Source organism: Ambystoma mexicanum, chromosome 1p (assembly GCF_040938575.1).
Source record: "Ambystoma mexicanum isolate Mex_15411 chromosome 1p, UKY_AmexF1_1, whole genome shotgun sequence".
In the NCBI taxonomy this organism is placed as follows: domain Eukaryota; kingdom Metazoa; phylum Chordata; class Amphibia; order Caudata; family Ambystomatidae; genus Ambystoma; species Ambystoma mexicanum.
The window spans coordinates 455,118,080-455,135,241 of NC_090921.1; the positions used below are offsets into that span (position 1 = coordinate 455,118,080).

Genomic DNA, 17,162 nt, shown 5'->3' on the forward strand with positions numbered 1-17,162 from the left:
ACATTACAATTCAGTCATTTATACAGAAAAATACTGTCCTGAAAGGTAAAATGAGATCCTATACGTTTGGCACAAAACAGGTCTCTATGAATTTGATTTCATCTTTTTATTTCTAGTAGTGTGGGATGTGCAGTGGGGGATGAACAGATTTACCAAATCAAGAAAAAATAACCTACAAAAGTAGACAACTCGTCAAAATAACATTTAGGTTAAAGAATAGCTACAACGCATGTTACCCATCTAGAGCGTGTGTTGTGTCATATACAACAGAGCTTTGTTGTAACTAAAATCAGAGGGAAACAGGACTATCATTTTGAGGACGTGCAGAAGGGAGTTCCTAAGGAGCAATGAACACATAAAAGGCCAAATAATGCATGTAACGCATGCAAAACAGGGCAGTAACCGTTGTAAACCCTCCTTCCAAACTGTACATGAGTACTGGCTTCAATAGCAATTCAGGTGCAAGTGGGGTTAGCCTAGTGCAGACTGTTGGTTTTTCCCTTTGTACCAATCAACGATGCACAACACATGTGTCCGCTATGCTGGTAGAAGGCACAGCCACGTTTCTCAGATCGAAACAGAGGGGCGTTTTAAGAGTTTAATGCAAAGCACCAATGAAAGGAGCAAAAAGCAAGATCAGATTGTAGAGGAAGAGAACGAACGATGGCACAGTAGTGGATAAGACATTCATAAAATGGAAATTCATTACTAAACAAGTATGTGCAGTAGGGGCCCCTCAAAGGAAACGTCTCTTGATTAAAAGGTCTGGGGGATTGGTTGCAAAAAGCTCCTGGAAGATGCCTCATTAGCTCTGAATTCGTAATGAAGGGTTACAACTGCAGAAAAAGCTGTTATGTCAATCTGAAACCAAACCTCTACTACACAAATGTTTTTGAGCCCTTGATGCATTGCATTCGGTTTTCTAAAGTGAAGAAAGGCCATCGATGTGGGGGAAAATAAAAGCGCTGCAAAGATACCAGGAAAAGGAATCTGCACTTCATTATCTTTTGGTTCACAAAATCTGAAGCAGAGTATAAATTTTGACTGTAGAATGCTAGTGATGCAAACATTTGATTTGTTTGAACGTTTTACATCTACTGCAGCACAAAGCAGCCTATTCAAAAAACTCCTTCTTGGTAATGGGTCAACTTTGTTAACTTCACATTGCAGATTTATTTTCAGTTCCGATGTGTAGAACACCATCTTGTGGGACAGTTCTTTTTCTTGATAATTACAATCCTAACACTGAGCATTTCACAAGACAAACGTGGAACTCTTGGCCTGCAGGTAGGCATATAGAAAAAAGATGCTTTTCTATTTATTTTAAATACAAAAATAGACAATAGTCTCATTATCAATGAATAAAATCGGCTGCCATAGTATAAAATTATAAAAGTCAAAGAGGGATGGTCTTGAATCTTCACATTGTGTAATGAAACAGGGCAGATATGATACAGGATGAACAAAATGCACGCATCCAAGACAGTCGCTGCAAAGTGTCTATGGACTGATCCAAAATGATGGAAGGTGTCCATGCTCGCGCTGCCCCCTCACTATGCGGAATTAAAACAGGAGTGAGAATTACAACTCTTTACGGCTGTGTCAGTCATTTTTTGTAGTTCAGATGTATAAACCTTTTGCAACATCCTTGATGCCAGAAGAGTAGTTAAGGAAGGAGCTTTCCAGTTCCTGAAGATGTGTATTAACACTGTAAAAGGCATCCCAATAGAGTTCCATCAAGCAATAATTATTCTCGTCAACACTTGTGAGTTTCTTCAGGCTTCTGTTCCATCTTATATCCTCGCTATAGCTTTTACATCGCTTATGTTTGACAGACAGGCAAGCAGGTGAAACACAAATATGAACCAAGTGCTGATTTCACTACATGGTCCATCCTGTCTGAATGCAAAATGCTGTAGTTCCATTTGAGGAGTAATCCCACTTTCGAAAGTCAAGTACTTGGTGCTCATCTGTGAAAAGGGATTACTTTCAATGTAAAAAAGGACAAATGCTCAGGAACAAGTCCATATAAATGCCTGTGTCTTCCGGTTCAGGTGTTAGTGCCAGGATTGAAAGTGCTGTTGATCATACTCAGCTATCAGTTTCTTTATATGAGCCAGTTTATTGTGCAAGTACTCGCAGCGATTCTTCTCATGGCTGTAGAGGGGGTTGGTCTGAAAAAAGGAATAACAATATTAGTTCCAATTACAATCTTGAGTAACACAGCCATTCTTTCATAAGACATCTCCATGTGTAAGACAAGATAGTGGTCATGCTCTAATTGCACCTGCAAAATTGTCCATTGCAACCAAATGACAATTCGGGACAATTCTAATGATATGTTCCCCATTGCAGCTTTGCATGGTAGTGGTCAATGAAGACCATTGAATATACCACAAGTAGGACTTGGTAGTCAAATATATTGTAAAGATAGATTAACATAACAGGTACAATAGGATGTGCTAAATGGCGTGATGTGTAATAACAAGGTTACTTGCACCAACAGTTTTTTTTGCAGATTTTACTGATTATATATTCACAAGCTGTTGAGTATTTCACTTTGTTTACTTGAAATGTTGACTTGGGCGTCTGCACGCATGGATGTGGAATATAAACCTCATGATACATGCATGTACTTATAATGCTACAGAAAGTCAACACCATCTTCAAACTATTTTATATTCACTAATTAACGAATTACTTGCACCTTCATTAGTGTTCTTACTGGTGGACTATTCCTCCCATGGATTCCTCATCTTTGTATTAACACAGTTGATGTAGTCGGCAATGTAAAAGAAAATTCCAGCTAGTGGGTTGTACCTTTTCGGCACATCGGTGACCATTTCCTCTCGATTTTTTGGTCTTGTGCCAAAAGCAGCATCAATATACGGAGCAGTCTGCCATTTTCTTCAGAAAGCACATTACCAAAGGCAATTCATTTGTTCTTCTAAAGGACACATTCCTGCCACGGATTTATCTTTGAAAGACTGCATAGCTGTACTAGGCTCCCTGAGAAGGTTATGGCAGTATCTTTTTTTTTTTTTTTTTTTTTTTGTATTTGGTTTATTGAGATAAAAACCTTTACAATTCAATTTAACATACCAATAAAAATTCTAAACAACAATAATTTAGGACATAATGAAGCACCTTAGCAATTAAAAGATACGAAGACAATCCACTCAAACAAACTTTGGCAACATTTTGAATGAGCAGGACAAGAATAATGCCAAATTTCCATTTGATTAATAGAACTAGAAAGTTTAAAAATACAAATTGAAAGGGAATAGGGACATAGGCCCTATCAGAAAAATTCTGAGACAACATCCAATAAATATCCAATTAGCATTCAAGGAATAAGATTACAGTTCAGGACTTTGTATGATTATCAAGAGGTAATAAGAAGGTCATTTGATATAATTACATTAAATGTTCATTCTCACCCATCTGCCCGATCTACTAATGAAATTTGCATGTTTTTTATTTGGCATACAAGTCTTCTGCCAACTTCGATTCTATTATTGCCAACAAGTTAGTTAGGCGGAGAATAAGATTCTGGCTGAGACCTTCCATGCAGCGTTTCCATAAAAGTTCCTTTGAGATTGCATGGTTAGAGTAAAAGTACTCAAAAGATTGAATTCGAGGGCCTTCAAAGAATGGACAGCTGATCACTAAATGTTTAAGAGTTTCATGTGCTATGCAGTTTCTACAGAAGCGGCAACTAGTATCAGCATTCCTATTTAGGTAACCAGTCCAGTGTTTAAGTCGTTCGCGGGTATGAAATTGGTTGAAACGAAATCGCATATAGTTGTTTCTTAAGCGAGCAGAAGGGAACTGTAAGAGATATTTTAAACGAGTTCCCCATCTACCGCGAACTTCATTGTATTCTTTGAAGAAGGGGTATTTACCCATTTCATCTAGCATTATACACCAAAAAAATCTTTGAAATTTCAGTTTTTGGCTTGGTAACCGCATACTCATAGATAACGGCGATTCATTAATAAGATGTAATATTTTAATAAGCTTAAGCGAGTAAGTATTGAGTGATTTGATGTGAGATTCAGACAATAATTGATTCAGATTAACATAAAGAGTGTTTTTCGGTGGATTATAGATCTTAGTTAGGTTGATAATTTTACGCCATGTATGTTTTACCGACAATTGTAGTAAGTTTAGTTCATGGCAAATCATCACATTAGGAATCGACATTGATAGTCCCAGAACTGTTTTCCATAATTTCCCCTGTAAGATATTTAGATAGGCATCTAAATCATATGTGCAGATGTCCAGGGAGTATAGAATAATAGGTTCGACCTTCTGCAGATAAAATTGAATTAGCGGTATTAGGGAAAACATACAATATTTCTGGTGAATAATTTTCATCTGAGATGTCAATCCCCTGACTTTTCGGTTGAGATAGTTTTTCCACATTGTAATTGAATATTGATCAGCTAATGGGTATCCCAGATAGTGAAGCATCGAAGAACATTCAATTTTGGTGTTGTTAATATGCCAAGAATAGCGATGGCATCTTGATTTTTTTTGAGAAAAAATCATTATAAAGGTTTTCGTTGGATTAGGCGTAAGATTATGATTATATGCAAAATCCAAGAATAGGTCCAACTTTCGTTGGAGGCCAAAGGGCGTTCGATCGAAGAATAATAAATCATCAGCAAAGCCTAACCAATCTAAGTTCAGGGAACCCAGCTTTACAGAATAGCATTCCCCCGCGGTCCATTTCTCATCAAATCCTAACAGGTACAAATTGAACAATATGGCTGCCATATTGCAGCCTTGTTTCACCCCGATCTCAGTAGGAATGGGGTCTGTCAGGGCTCCTTCCTTAGTGAGACGCATGCAATAATTTGTATTTTTGTGAAGTATTGCAATCAAAGCAACTAATTTAGTCGGAATACCAAGTTGGATCATTTTTTCCCACAAGACTTCTCGAATAACACAATCAAAAGCTGCGGTCAAATCCAAACTAGCCATATAAATTGGACCTGAGTGATTAGCCAAGGAATGAGCCTGAAGATGGGCTAGAATTGTGGCATTTAACTGACAGCCAATGAATTTTCTAAATCCTCCCTGATAAATAGACAGCATATTCTTTCCATCAATGTAGGCTTGTAATTGTTGGATGAGTAAAATAGAAAATATTTTGGAAGAAGCGTCAGTTAAGGCAATCGGGCGATAATTGGAGGGACATTCCGGAGAGCCCTTTTTGTAAATTGGAATAACATACGCAGAGGACCATGTAATGGGGATATGTCCTGTTTGTAAGATCAGGTCGAATTTGATTTTAAGAATGTGGGCCCAGAATACTGGGTTCGATTTATACACACAGGATGGAATACCATCGGGACCAGGTGCTTTAGAAGGCTTCAATCGACCAATGGCATCTATAATGTCCTCTATGGACCATAAGGAAGAAAGGTCAAGATCCAAGCGTGGTTCGCTACCCTTGAGAAATTGAAATCGCTCAGGCATGGTATATTTGCGTTTTATATACGATACCCAGTTTTCGGCGGAAATAACAGAATCAAAGTTAGTTGTGTTTTCCGAGGTAATAGAACGAAGAGTATTCCAGATTTTCCTAGAGTCATGCTTTAATAAGTGATAAAATAATTTCTGGTTGTCCGCATAGAGAAGGTGTCTTTTTAGCCATTTTAACTTATTACGAAATCTTTGTCTAACTGCTTTAATCAATTTGTCGCGAGCAAGGTCAGAATGAGAAGTTCTATTAATCTGACGAATTACGTGATTTTTTTGCGATTTTAAATAAGCAACTTGACTATTAAATTTGTGCGCATGAACTTGAATAGTTTTTTCGTGAGTATCCCTTGAGTGAAGCATAGCTTCTAGGTGAATTTGAATTCTGATAGAATTTAGATGATCTAAATGAATAAGTGAAGGGCTCAGTGGTGATTGATGTAGAAAAATACTGGGATCGCATTCTAGGTTCCGAATAAATATTGCACACACTTTAGGATTCCATCTCACTGTGTGGTGGGGCCTATCAATTTCTACTAAGGAAAGAATAGAATTATCTTTAAAACGAGCCATCGGAATATTCAACTGCATGGAAATAATCATATGGTCTCCTAAGAATGGATCGATGATTTTAAGAGCATCTATGTTCGAATATAGACTCGAAGAAATAAAAAAATAATCAATGAGGGAATTGAGATTTGCTCTAGTCCATGTATAGGAAAAATCGTCGAGAGCAAAGTAAGGGGTTTGAATATCCCATTCAAGGAAAAAGGAATTCCATACAGTGCCAGACTTAAGGGACATAAATGAGTGCTTATCCCTAATTGCATTTTTATGAACACCTATATCATAGCAGTAGCAGTTGAAGTCACCACCTACAATAACTTTCGCCGAGGGATATAAAATCAATCCCTTTTCAAGTACCTCATACATTTCCTCAATGATGGTCTCTATTGGTGTGGACAATTTATTCCAATAAATACATACCAATAAAAGAATAATAGAGGGATCCAAGACATCTTTCATAATGATTGCTAAGATGGAATCCGAACTGCTAATCTTTTCCAAGGAGCATTGAAGGGCAGTATTCAGCAATATGGCCAGGCCGCCAGAGGGACGACCTTCACTGCCTCGCTTTGCAGTCTGAATATATGCTGAAAAACCATCTATAAAAAAGGAAGATTGATTCATGGTCTCTTGAATAAAAATAAGATCAGGTCGATTAAGCTGATTTAAGTGATACCATTTTTTGAAGTTATTTATGCCACAAGAATTCCATGAAATAATGTGGAGACGCAGAGGGCTACGAATGTTTCATTGCCTTTTGTTGTATTTCTTGCGTGATGTTAATGGGGTCCCTCCAAGACATCTCCTTTAGTGCAGACATGAATGACATGAATTGTTTCATAGTATCAACATCAATATTTACAGGAGTATCCTGGGTTAAATTATCAGAAACGCTTTCAACGCTCAAGGGAGTAGGTTCTAGATAACTTTGTGCATCGTCAAAAGATGAAAAAAATGATGAGGTTAATCCAATAAATGCCAAGTCATCAGAATGATCCCATAACATCTTCATAATAAAAGGAGACATAAATTTGCAAATCATTCGGTTATTATTAATGTCAGCCAATTTCACCCAATCAATGTCGTCAGATCTAATATTTCGTAGGGCAGGGATATCCTGAAAAACAGTCATCATAAAGGTGCGGTTCAAGCGAGCCTTTCCATAGCGGGCTTCATCGCTTTCCCATCCCATAATAATAGCAGATTTTAAGTCGCCATAATTATGGTCAGTCGGGGATTCCCGTTTATCCGTAGTGGATTTCAGATTGGTCAATTTGGAGCGCTCGTTGGCTAGTGGACTCTGCAAACTCAGAATTGGTAACTTTGGGCTAGTATGTTGATGAACTAAGCTCGCAGTTTCATGAGAGATTAGTTGTTTTCGGGGGTCAACTTTGTTGACTGAGGATATATCTTCCGGCTCGCTTGAACTTACACCCTCCAAATTTTTTTTTTGGGATTCAGTTGGATGATTAGGACAAGTAAGTATTTTATTTTCTCTTTGTCCATTGGCATTACCCAAGATCACTTTCGCAGTTTTTTTAATTTTCAACAATGGATAATACTTGGAGAGGTCAGTTTGAACACAGTGTGGGGGCCCACCTATTGGGTTAGCCACCACCCCGAGGTCAATGTGACCTTTCTCCTCATCATCCTTTCCCTTGTTTACATTCAATCTTGATTTGTTGGGTTCTTGCCAAGCTGGTTCATTAGGCGAGTCCTCATTTCCTTTAGTTTTTTTGTTTTTTAGTGGAGATTTGCAGGGGACTTTGGTAAGTACAGAGTTCGAGTCTGGCTCTGGAAGATTCAACAGGGCCTTCGATTCCTCGCTCAACTGATTTAAGTCGATAATGTTATCTCCCTCTGAAAGATTACAGATATCTTTAATATGTGTATTGTGAGTATCGTTTTTATCACAAGACTGATTCTTTGTTTTTTTTTCTTGTTTTCCCTTTTGTAATTTGGCGAGAAGATTTCTCTTTTGAGCACGTGCCAGAGCTCTTCTTTGTTTTCTAGTGAGGGCAATGGGAGGAGTTTGATCGTGCACCACCTCAATGTCGTGTGTTTCTGTTGCTTCTTGAGGGATATGATCTGTTCCAGAAAGATCAATGAGATCTGTTAGAGCCGAAGGGCTATCTGGAGAGACTCCTTTATCTTCGCATGTAGTCATCAGCGAATCCTTGTTGATTGACTTGGAAAGTGTGGCAAGATTAGTTGCCATTTCCTTTACAAGGTTAGTCAAGACAGCAAGGTTAGATTCACTGGGATTTTCCGCGTACACTAGTTTTGAATTCACAACCTTCCGATTTTCTAATATAAAGGATGGTTCTTCTGTCACTACTTCAGAGAACAATTTTGTTTGAGTGCCTGTAGTTTGAACATGGACCATCGAATCTTTTTTGTTTATGATGGAAGAAAACATATGAGAGGCGAATAACATGCCCTCCATTTTTGCAAGAGAACACGTGAGGTCGGAGATTTGAAGCTGTAGAAATTTTATTGCCTCATGAGTTTGCTCGTGGCCTTTATCAAGTAAATTGAGAATTCTGGTCATGACCGGAAAGGATTCGATGGAGTGTTGCAAATCGGCATTCCAATTTTCTTGTTCAGCGGTAGGACGTTTATGCTGTGGATGGGTTTTGCAATGGGTTGACTCGTTGGAGTCAGAGCTAGGTGCTCGGTTTCCTTCGTGTCTAGAAGGGTATTGGCAAGTAGGGATCGTCGGTTGTTCCATGATCGGGGAACTATTTACCGTCAAGGGGGGCCCTCCTATATTGTTGTTACTTGAAGTATTAGTTCCCCCAAGGATAAGTGCTTCCTTCAGTGCACTGGAGTGTGCGGGCACCGAATAGGTGTATGCTGAGGGATTGTTAAAAAGGAATACATTCTCAATCCCGTACTTACTTCTATTGACAGGAGTTGAGGGTTCGTAGGATAGACGAATCCGTTTACCTAATTCTATTTCAATTGCCGGGGCTAAAATAGAAACGTCTGCGGTACACGTATCAAATTGCTCGGTTCCCATTATTTTTTTTATTTCGTCACTATCAAGACTTGGATTAGAATTACAGTCATCAATTTCCCAATCCTTTGGGGAGGTTTCATTCGCTTCTTTAACAGACATGTATACTGGTTTAGTTTTGGAATCCATGCTGCTTCCGGGCAAAGTAGTTTTAGTAGTCGCGCTGTCGATGTACACCGACCGTTTTTCCAAGGGAATTTGTTCCTCAAGGTCTTCAGGGGATACAACGACAGAGGCATCCTTATTATCTTTCTGTAAGTCGTCACATTGAAAATTCTCTATCTTGTATTGCATAGGCCCAGAAACGGATTTCTTAATAACCAATCTGTTTTTCCATTCCTGTTCTGTATTAAATTCAAACGAGGCAGGAGTGAGAATAGCTTTGTTGTCAACATTGCTTTCTGATTTCAAAGCCATTATAGGCTTTTCAAATGGCAAAGAGGTGCAATAATTGGAGTTAAGAAGGGGTTTATATTCTTCATTTGTCTCTTTGTCGCGCTGGTTTAAGGGCATTGCAGCGGACAATTTCACTACATTAAGGTTCGCCTCAGTTTGTTTAGGGTTAGTTTGGGACTCTTTTTTTTTTATACTGCGTAGCCCCTCTGCCATGACCAGAGCGATTCTGATCACGATTATAGGCTAAGAGATAAAGGACAGTATGTAGCACCCGCTTTGCTCACAGTAACCCCCTCCCAGCGATTGTTTGATAAACTATGTGGGGGCCTCAAAGGGAGTAACCCTACCACCAAGCCACCTTACCGCCTAACAGCCCAACAGCCGCACTTCACAGGCACTTCCGGATGCGCGCGCCGGATGCGCGGGTCCGTGTGCTGATAAGGAAGTGGACGGCGGGTTAGTGGGCGGGCAGGCGGGCGGGATCAGGGGGGCGTGGCTAAAGGGGGAAAAAGAAAAGAGAAGCATTAACGGGCAGCCCAAATTCCGAAAACCCGCGGGAAACCCGCGGACACTAAAGTAGCGGGTGCAGAGTCCATAACAAGTACCCAAAGTAGAAGTCCTCTTGATCCAATCAAATGCGCGTTACGCGCAAGATTCGCTTCGGGTCCTTCCTCTTGCCGACGGCACTGTGGCAGAGAATCCAAGGACGAAGCAGCGAGTCCAGCCCAACAGCCGCACTTCACAGGCACTTCCGGATGCGCGCGCCGGATGCGCGGGTCCGTGTGCTGATAAGGAAGTGGACGGCGGGTTAGTGGGCGGGCAGGCGGGCGGGATCAGGGGGGCGTGGCCAAAGTAGAAGTCCTCTTGATCCAATCAAATGCGCGTTACGCGCAAGATTCGCTTCGGGTCCTTCCTCTTGCCGACGGCACTGTGGCAGAGAATCCAAGGACGAAGCAGCGAGTCCAGCCCAACAGCCGCACTTCACAGGCACTTCCGGATGCGCGCGGATGGCAGTATCACATTCAAGTCAGTATAGTCTGTAGGACTGATTTACCCACAGCAGCCTCATCACTGAAGACAGAGTCAATCAAGCAATGCTTAGACAAAAAAAAGAACGGAAGCCCAAGTAGTGGTATATCCTGTACCAACCAAAATGTCAGCTCTATGCTTTGTCGAACTCATACTGTACCTATGAATGACTATATGCCTGTAACTAAGATTTTTGCAAGTAACAGCGCTTCAATGCCCGTGGGTTACTTGCGCGCTATATAAATATAAATAAATAAATAGGTATGCTACTGGTACACCCCTTTGAAGAGCCGATTGTGCTCCTAACACCTCATTGTCTGTGATTTTATGCCATAAGGTATTTGTTTTTCGGTGAATCCATAACAAGACGTTGTACAAAGAATTGCCAAATGTGAAATTGTTCTTTTGTACCCACTGGTCCTTATCTTTTGGACCAGCACAGCTAACATACAACTTTGCATCTTTCCTGAAGTGCTTGGTTCCGTTAAAACAAAACATTAATGTTGTCATCGGTTATAACCTATGCAATTTCTCCTCCACATTTGATGGATGAGGAGGGAGGAAAAACATTCAAAAAGATCTTTTGGCCAAATGTGATTCTGACACAATCTTTGGGAAAAATGGAAGGTTTCATCTTCAATAAGACTATCTTTATAGAACTGCAGAAATTCAGGCGAACTCAATAGGGCCTGTAGTTTAACAAACTCTCCTTGCTGAGGTTAAAGCAAGCAGAAATGCAACTTTAAACAATAAAAGTCTTAAAGAACATGAACGTAGAGGCTCAAAAGAAGCTTCCATCAGGAAATTCAACAACACGTTTATATGGCATGGGGAGATACAAATGGTGTAGGTAGAAACTGGTGAAATTGAATAACTAAAGGTATCTTAAAACAAGAACCCTGCTCTGGTGGTCGTTTAAATATGGAAAGAGCCAACAAGTACTATTAAGACCAAACTACGGAGGGAGAACAAACATTCCAATACTGTGGAGGTGGGACATAACAATGGGTACACCCGTTTCCCCTGCACCAGCTTCCAAATCTGATTTTTTTCCAACGACAAGCATATCTACACTTTGTCAATGGGTTTCTTGCCAAGAGCATTAACTCCAAGTACCTCCTGGAAGATGCTAATACGTGGACCTAAACCTCTCAACTTTCCGGCATGAAGGTGGAGACTCCTGTATTTGGGATGAAGCACTCTGCTGCTTGATTGGGTCAGTAGATCCTCCCTCTAGGGTATCTTTGAAGGAGGGCAGAACAGCATGTCTGACATGAGGAGTAGCAGGTCCTTCATGCCAGGTTGAACTGCCAGGGTATTATGAGCTCATTGCCCCAAGATATCGTCTGACTAAACTGCATGGACCAAATGTTTTTGCACTTCATGTTCAAATGGGTTGCAATTTGGTGTCCCCTCCCACATGGAGAAAATCCTCTCAACTATCGCCACATTCAGTTCCCACTCGTGGGAGACTTCAGAGTCGACTAGTCCGCTTGCGGGCTCAGACTGCCAGCCAGGTGCGAAATGATCACGATAATTCTAGCCTCCCAGTACAGCTCGAGAGATCCCACATCGCCCATCTTGAAAATGTAATGCATGGTGCTGGTATTATCATCCGTGAGGACCTGGACAGTTGGACCCTTGATTGAAGGATGGATCACAATGTGTTGCCCTCAGTTCCAGCAAGTTGATGTGTAAGGACCTAGCCTTGGCTTCCCACAGCCCACCCACTGAAAGATCCTGCAGATGAGGTCTCCATCCCTTCAAGGATGCACCTGAGAATGGTAAAACAGCCACGGTTGTCTCTCCACAAGGAAGTTGGTTGTGGATATCCACCAAAGCAGGTCTTGTGAGACTGGAGGGTGGGGAGCAGGAGCACATCTAGGTCCCGGCTTAGTTGGGACACCCTGGGCTTCTCATAGATCACTGTAGAGACTGCATCCACAGTCTTGCTTCCGGAACTGTCAATTTGCAGGATGCCACGAACCCGAGCAACCTCAAAAAAACAACTTTGCTCTGAGTCCAGGTTTTTGTTGCTAGAGCACCACTCTTTCTGGTGGAGGGAATGCCTTTCACTTCTCCGTATTCAGAAATGTCCCTATAAACTGCAAACGTTTTGAGGGGGTTATGAGGAAATTCTTTAGGTTTGTGAGAAAAATAGCTTGTGGAGAAGATTGCACATTTCCTCCAGGCTCTGTAGAACATCCCTTTTCCGATCGGTCTCTCGCAAGCCAATTGTTGAGGAAGGGAAAACGTGCATCTCCCTGTGAAGATGCGCCACTACCACTGCCATTACCTTTGTGAATACTCTCTGGCCGAAGTGAGGCCGAATGGGAGCACTGCAAATTGGTAACGAGTACATTAAAGTTACTCACCGTAGCTCATAGTCCAGTCTCCTTTACTCCATCCTTGTGGGATTCCCCAAAACATGGGGACGGTACCAAAACCTTTGGTAGTGAAAAATTGAGCTTCCCCATAAAATTGAATATAGAGCGCAGGGGCGTGGGAACGCACCGAGGCCCCGCCGTCTGGTGCCTCCCCAAAGTCCCTTTTTGCACACGGACAGTGTCAGACCCAACATCCAGTGCAGAGACTTTAGCTTTCCGCTTGCTACCCGTTTTGTTTTTTCAATCTTATTTAACTTCCCTTCGGTGCCTCGCCGCCCCTGGCTTATGTCGGCTGCAGGAGGATTCACAAGATGTGCCTCATGCGACTGCTCATTCCCAACATCGGACCCCCATGCACTCTGTCTTCAGTGTTTGGTGTCCGGAGACCGCTGAGACAAATTTTCGGCTTGCATCGCTCTCGGTCACAGGACATTGAAGAATCGGTTGTCACGGTGGAGGGAGATCTTCCAAACTTCCCCTCTGCCACACCTTAAGAACTTTGTCTCCAGGACCTCTTGTCAAGACAAGGTAGGCCCTTTGTACAGCACAGCTCCACAGCGCGACTCCTTCCCCAGGGTTCCCACAGATAGGGGTTCCTCGGATTCATATTCTGGCAGGCCAGAGGCCTCTATGGCTACTGGCTCCCAACCCGAGGGGCCCAGCGGCTCTTGCAGGCGCAGACTTGAAGCCATCCAGGCTACCAGCTCCCAAGCTGAGGGGCTCAGAGGCCCTACTACCAGGCTGTTCTCGGAAGGGCGATCAAGTGCGTCTCTTCTTCAACTCAAAGGGGTATAGGATCATTGAGTGACACCTCCAAGAGTCTGTCCTCGGCTCGATCCAGCAGGGCTACCAGCATAGGTGCCGAGAGCATCCAGCCTCCCGGAGCTGGCACCAAGGTAGTGAGTCGGAGCGTTACGACTACCGGCCAGTCGGCCAAGGGCTCAGTGCCTACCAGAGTGATCTCTGAGGTGCACAGGAGGATACCAGAGCTGAATCCTCCCATGTCTGTGGCCCAGGGCCTTCGCGCCCTCTCACCCAGGCCATGTAATGAGTACTACCCACCACAAAACAAAGGTATTGCAGATGATTGGTGTGAATAGGGACACAGACGTAGGTGTTCGCAGGTCTAGAGACACCAGCAAGTCCTGATGCTGTAAGGTTTTCAGAATCTGTCCCAAAGTGACCATCTTTAAGAACTCCTTTCAGAGGAACTTGCTGAATCTCAGGTCTAAAATAGGGCCAATGCCTCCTTCCTACTTTGGAATTAAGAAGTACCGAGAGTACCACACTCCAGACTTTCACTTCTGGCACAAACTCCTTCAGCAGAAGCTGACATAGTTCTAGTAGGAGCGGTTCTGGAAGAGGGGATGGCAAAAAGGGCGGACTTTGGTGGGGTTTTAAGGAAGACAGACAGTAGGCCTGATCTATGATCAGATGTTACACACAGGCATGCCTCTTTGGAGAGTCTGATCCTGCCCTCCCACCCCGACAGGAGACTTGTGTTCTGATGGCAAGTGATTTAGAGGGGTTTTACCCGAGATTCCACAAGTACTGCCTCTGCAGGTTTTTGATTTTGAGATCCTCTGTCAACTAGATGGTCGGTAGAAATCCCTTTTCTGGGTCGGTTGCTGCCTTTGGTTGAGGCCTCAACCATTTGTTTGAAAAATGTAAGGTCTGTACCTCCCTCTGCCAAAACAGTAGATTAAGTATTGAGGGCAGATGAGGCAAACCCCGAAGCGCAAGCCCCCTTTTGTAGACTTTCAGCATCCACAGTGCCAAAAAAGGTCCAATCCATCGAATGGCATATCCAGGAGCTTAGATTGCACATATTGTGTAAAGTTGGCTATAAGCTTCAGAGAGTCTGCATACCACTGCTTCTTTGTTGATTGAGCACCCAATAGTCTCAGTGGAATTTAGCCCTACTTCAAGCATATTTCTGACAGTGTTTCGAATATAGCACCAACAGGTGAAATATTTGCTACTTCCCACGAGACATAGGATTATTTTCATTGTATATACAGGGCTTTGATGGTTCTCAATCATAAACTACCTGCCTCAAATAAATGTCTCCCCATGTGACCAGTTTTTTGGATTCCCTATCCGAGGTGCTGATGGAAATGCAGTTGATTTGGAGTTTGCGGTAGCAGCTTGAAACACAAGGCTGTCTGCAGAGGTATGGACAGTTAAACAATGAGGGTAATTTGCCTCTGCCAATGTTTCGGAGCAATATCTTTGTCTACAATGGAAGTGGATTCTGGTTTCACCCAGCCTGGCTTAATAGCTTTAACCAAATAACCACTAAAAGGCTGAACTTGTATATTTGGTTTTAGGCTGTTTGTTATTCCATGGGAAACCACTTCTCTGGAGACCAGATTAAATTAAGAGTGTCAATGTCTCTTGCAACCAGTGCCATGAGAGCCAAAATCCAGAGATGGGATCTGGTGAAGCACCCTGTCCAGTTGCTTCCAGTAAATAGTTTTATAATTGTAAAAGGGAGTCTAGAGATTGGGTATCTAGCAACGCTTCAGAATAAGACTGTCCTGTAATATCTGTTATTTTAAAGCTATGAGGGCGCTTTCCTCCTCAGACACCTCAAAAATGGTTTCAAATGTCTTCATTTGAGAAATTCGGCTCTTTGGTTAAAAAAAGAAATAAAGTTATGATCAGGCTCAGATGGCTCAGAAATTGATTCATTTTCAACGTACGGCCCCAACCGTCTTCTGACTACTTTGTCAGCATTGAAGATTTCTGAGAAGACGTCACCTGCACTTGCCCTTGCAACGTCTTTTTAGTGGGAGTTTTGTTTGCATCAACTTTTGTGGCCCGTTGGAAAATCTTTTCCATGGAGGTCCAAAATGCCACCCACTGGTCTTTGGAGGAGGTTGCTGTGGGGGAATGGAGACCACTGGCTTAACATATCCTTTAGACCTCGATCAGCATCTCTTATGCTTTCTCGATGAGGCGGAAGATTGCATTCTCAAGGAGGAATGTCAGCTCCTCAAATGGTGGTGCTTCTTTTTCCCCACACCCAGTTTCCCTTCTGCTAGACCCAAGGGTCGGCAAGCATTTTCTACAGGACGCTTTTTCAACCCGCGATTTCTAGGGGTCGAGTTCAACAAGGCTATAAATAGCCATGCCAGTCTATAAGCGATTTTGAAGTCCTCATCTGGTAGGGTCCAAACTCCTCAGCTTCATGGTCTTTTCCTAAGCAGAAAAGGCACAATCTGGGCAATTTGTCATGAAGAAAATCTGAATTTTCTGGAAAGTGACTGACTTGTGTTTCGATGTATTGCTGCAAAAAAAGTAACCGAAGAAAATGGTGCAGAGGCAGGACAACGAGAGAAGATGGTAGACGACAGAGCTGAAGTGTCTCACCTATTGGCTGGTAAAATGTTTCAGGTGCCGACTGGGATAATTCATAGATGAAGAATGTGTCCATTGGAATTTAGTTAATTAGGCGCTGTGTAGTAGGAAAAATAATTTTGAAATTATTTACACCACAAAAAGTGGCATTTATAAAATCACCTACATTTGTTCCTTTTTCAGTGTGGTTTATATTCACATGCTGTGCAAAATTAGCAATCAGCACTTCCTCAAAGAGCAGTGTATTTATAGGGAGCAGTATTATAAAATGTTCTTGAAAATTGCATCTACTGGGACCGTGGCCACTGTAAGCTCCATTTGACTGCCCCAAGTTGAGTTCCCACGAGGTGCTCATTCAGCAACATTCCCTGCAATTCCAGAGTCCCTGCAGTTCTCTGCCATCCAGGGGCCTGGTGAGCGTTTCTCCGGCTCAGTAACGGAGAAGCAGGTAACGGAGCCTGCGACTTCATGTACTGCCACACCTCAGGCCGCTCTAAAGACGCAATGGCTGCCTGTGTCACAGGGTAGAGCGCCTCATCTTGCCAACACCTCCAGCATGGGGTGGCCTTTCTGCAGGCAAGTTTCACCATTATGAGACTGGGGCCACGGTCTCAGTGGACCGGCAAGACGCACGCTCTGATCTCTTCAGCAGTGATCTGCCTCGCACACGCACTGCGGGCAGCTGCCACTTACACCGGCGTTCCAGCTGCCACTGCTATCACTGTGACAGGGCCCTTGAGTGAATGTGTTATGAAGTCTGAATGAGTGAATTGGGTTCTGGAATGAATGAATGGCTATTTGGAGCCTACTGAATTGCACTCTATTGAAAGAACTAGTACTTTAATAGAAAAATGATGGTGAAGAGCCGAGGACCTCTTGCTTGATATTGATAATAGCAATGTATGTCGTTT

General features: G+C 42.5%; 1 protein-coding gene across 2 annotated transcripts in view; it reads right to left on the minus strand.

Annotated features, from left to right (window-relative positions):
• Window positions 1-584: 584 nt before the first annotated feature.
• ELL (elongation factor for RNA polymerase II) overlaps window positions 585-17,162 on the minus strand; it is an 869,801-nt gene continuing 853,223 nt past the window's right edge. For both annotated transcript variants that reach the window (XM_069649283.1, XM_069649285.1), the window contains one exon: window positions 585-2,174. In XM_069649283.1, the coding sequence (XP_069505384.1) occupies window positions 2,058-2,174 (117 nt within the window). In that variant the 3' untranslated portion in view covers window positions 585-2,057. The remainder of the gene's footprint in view (window positions 2,175-17,162) is intronic.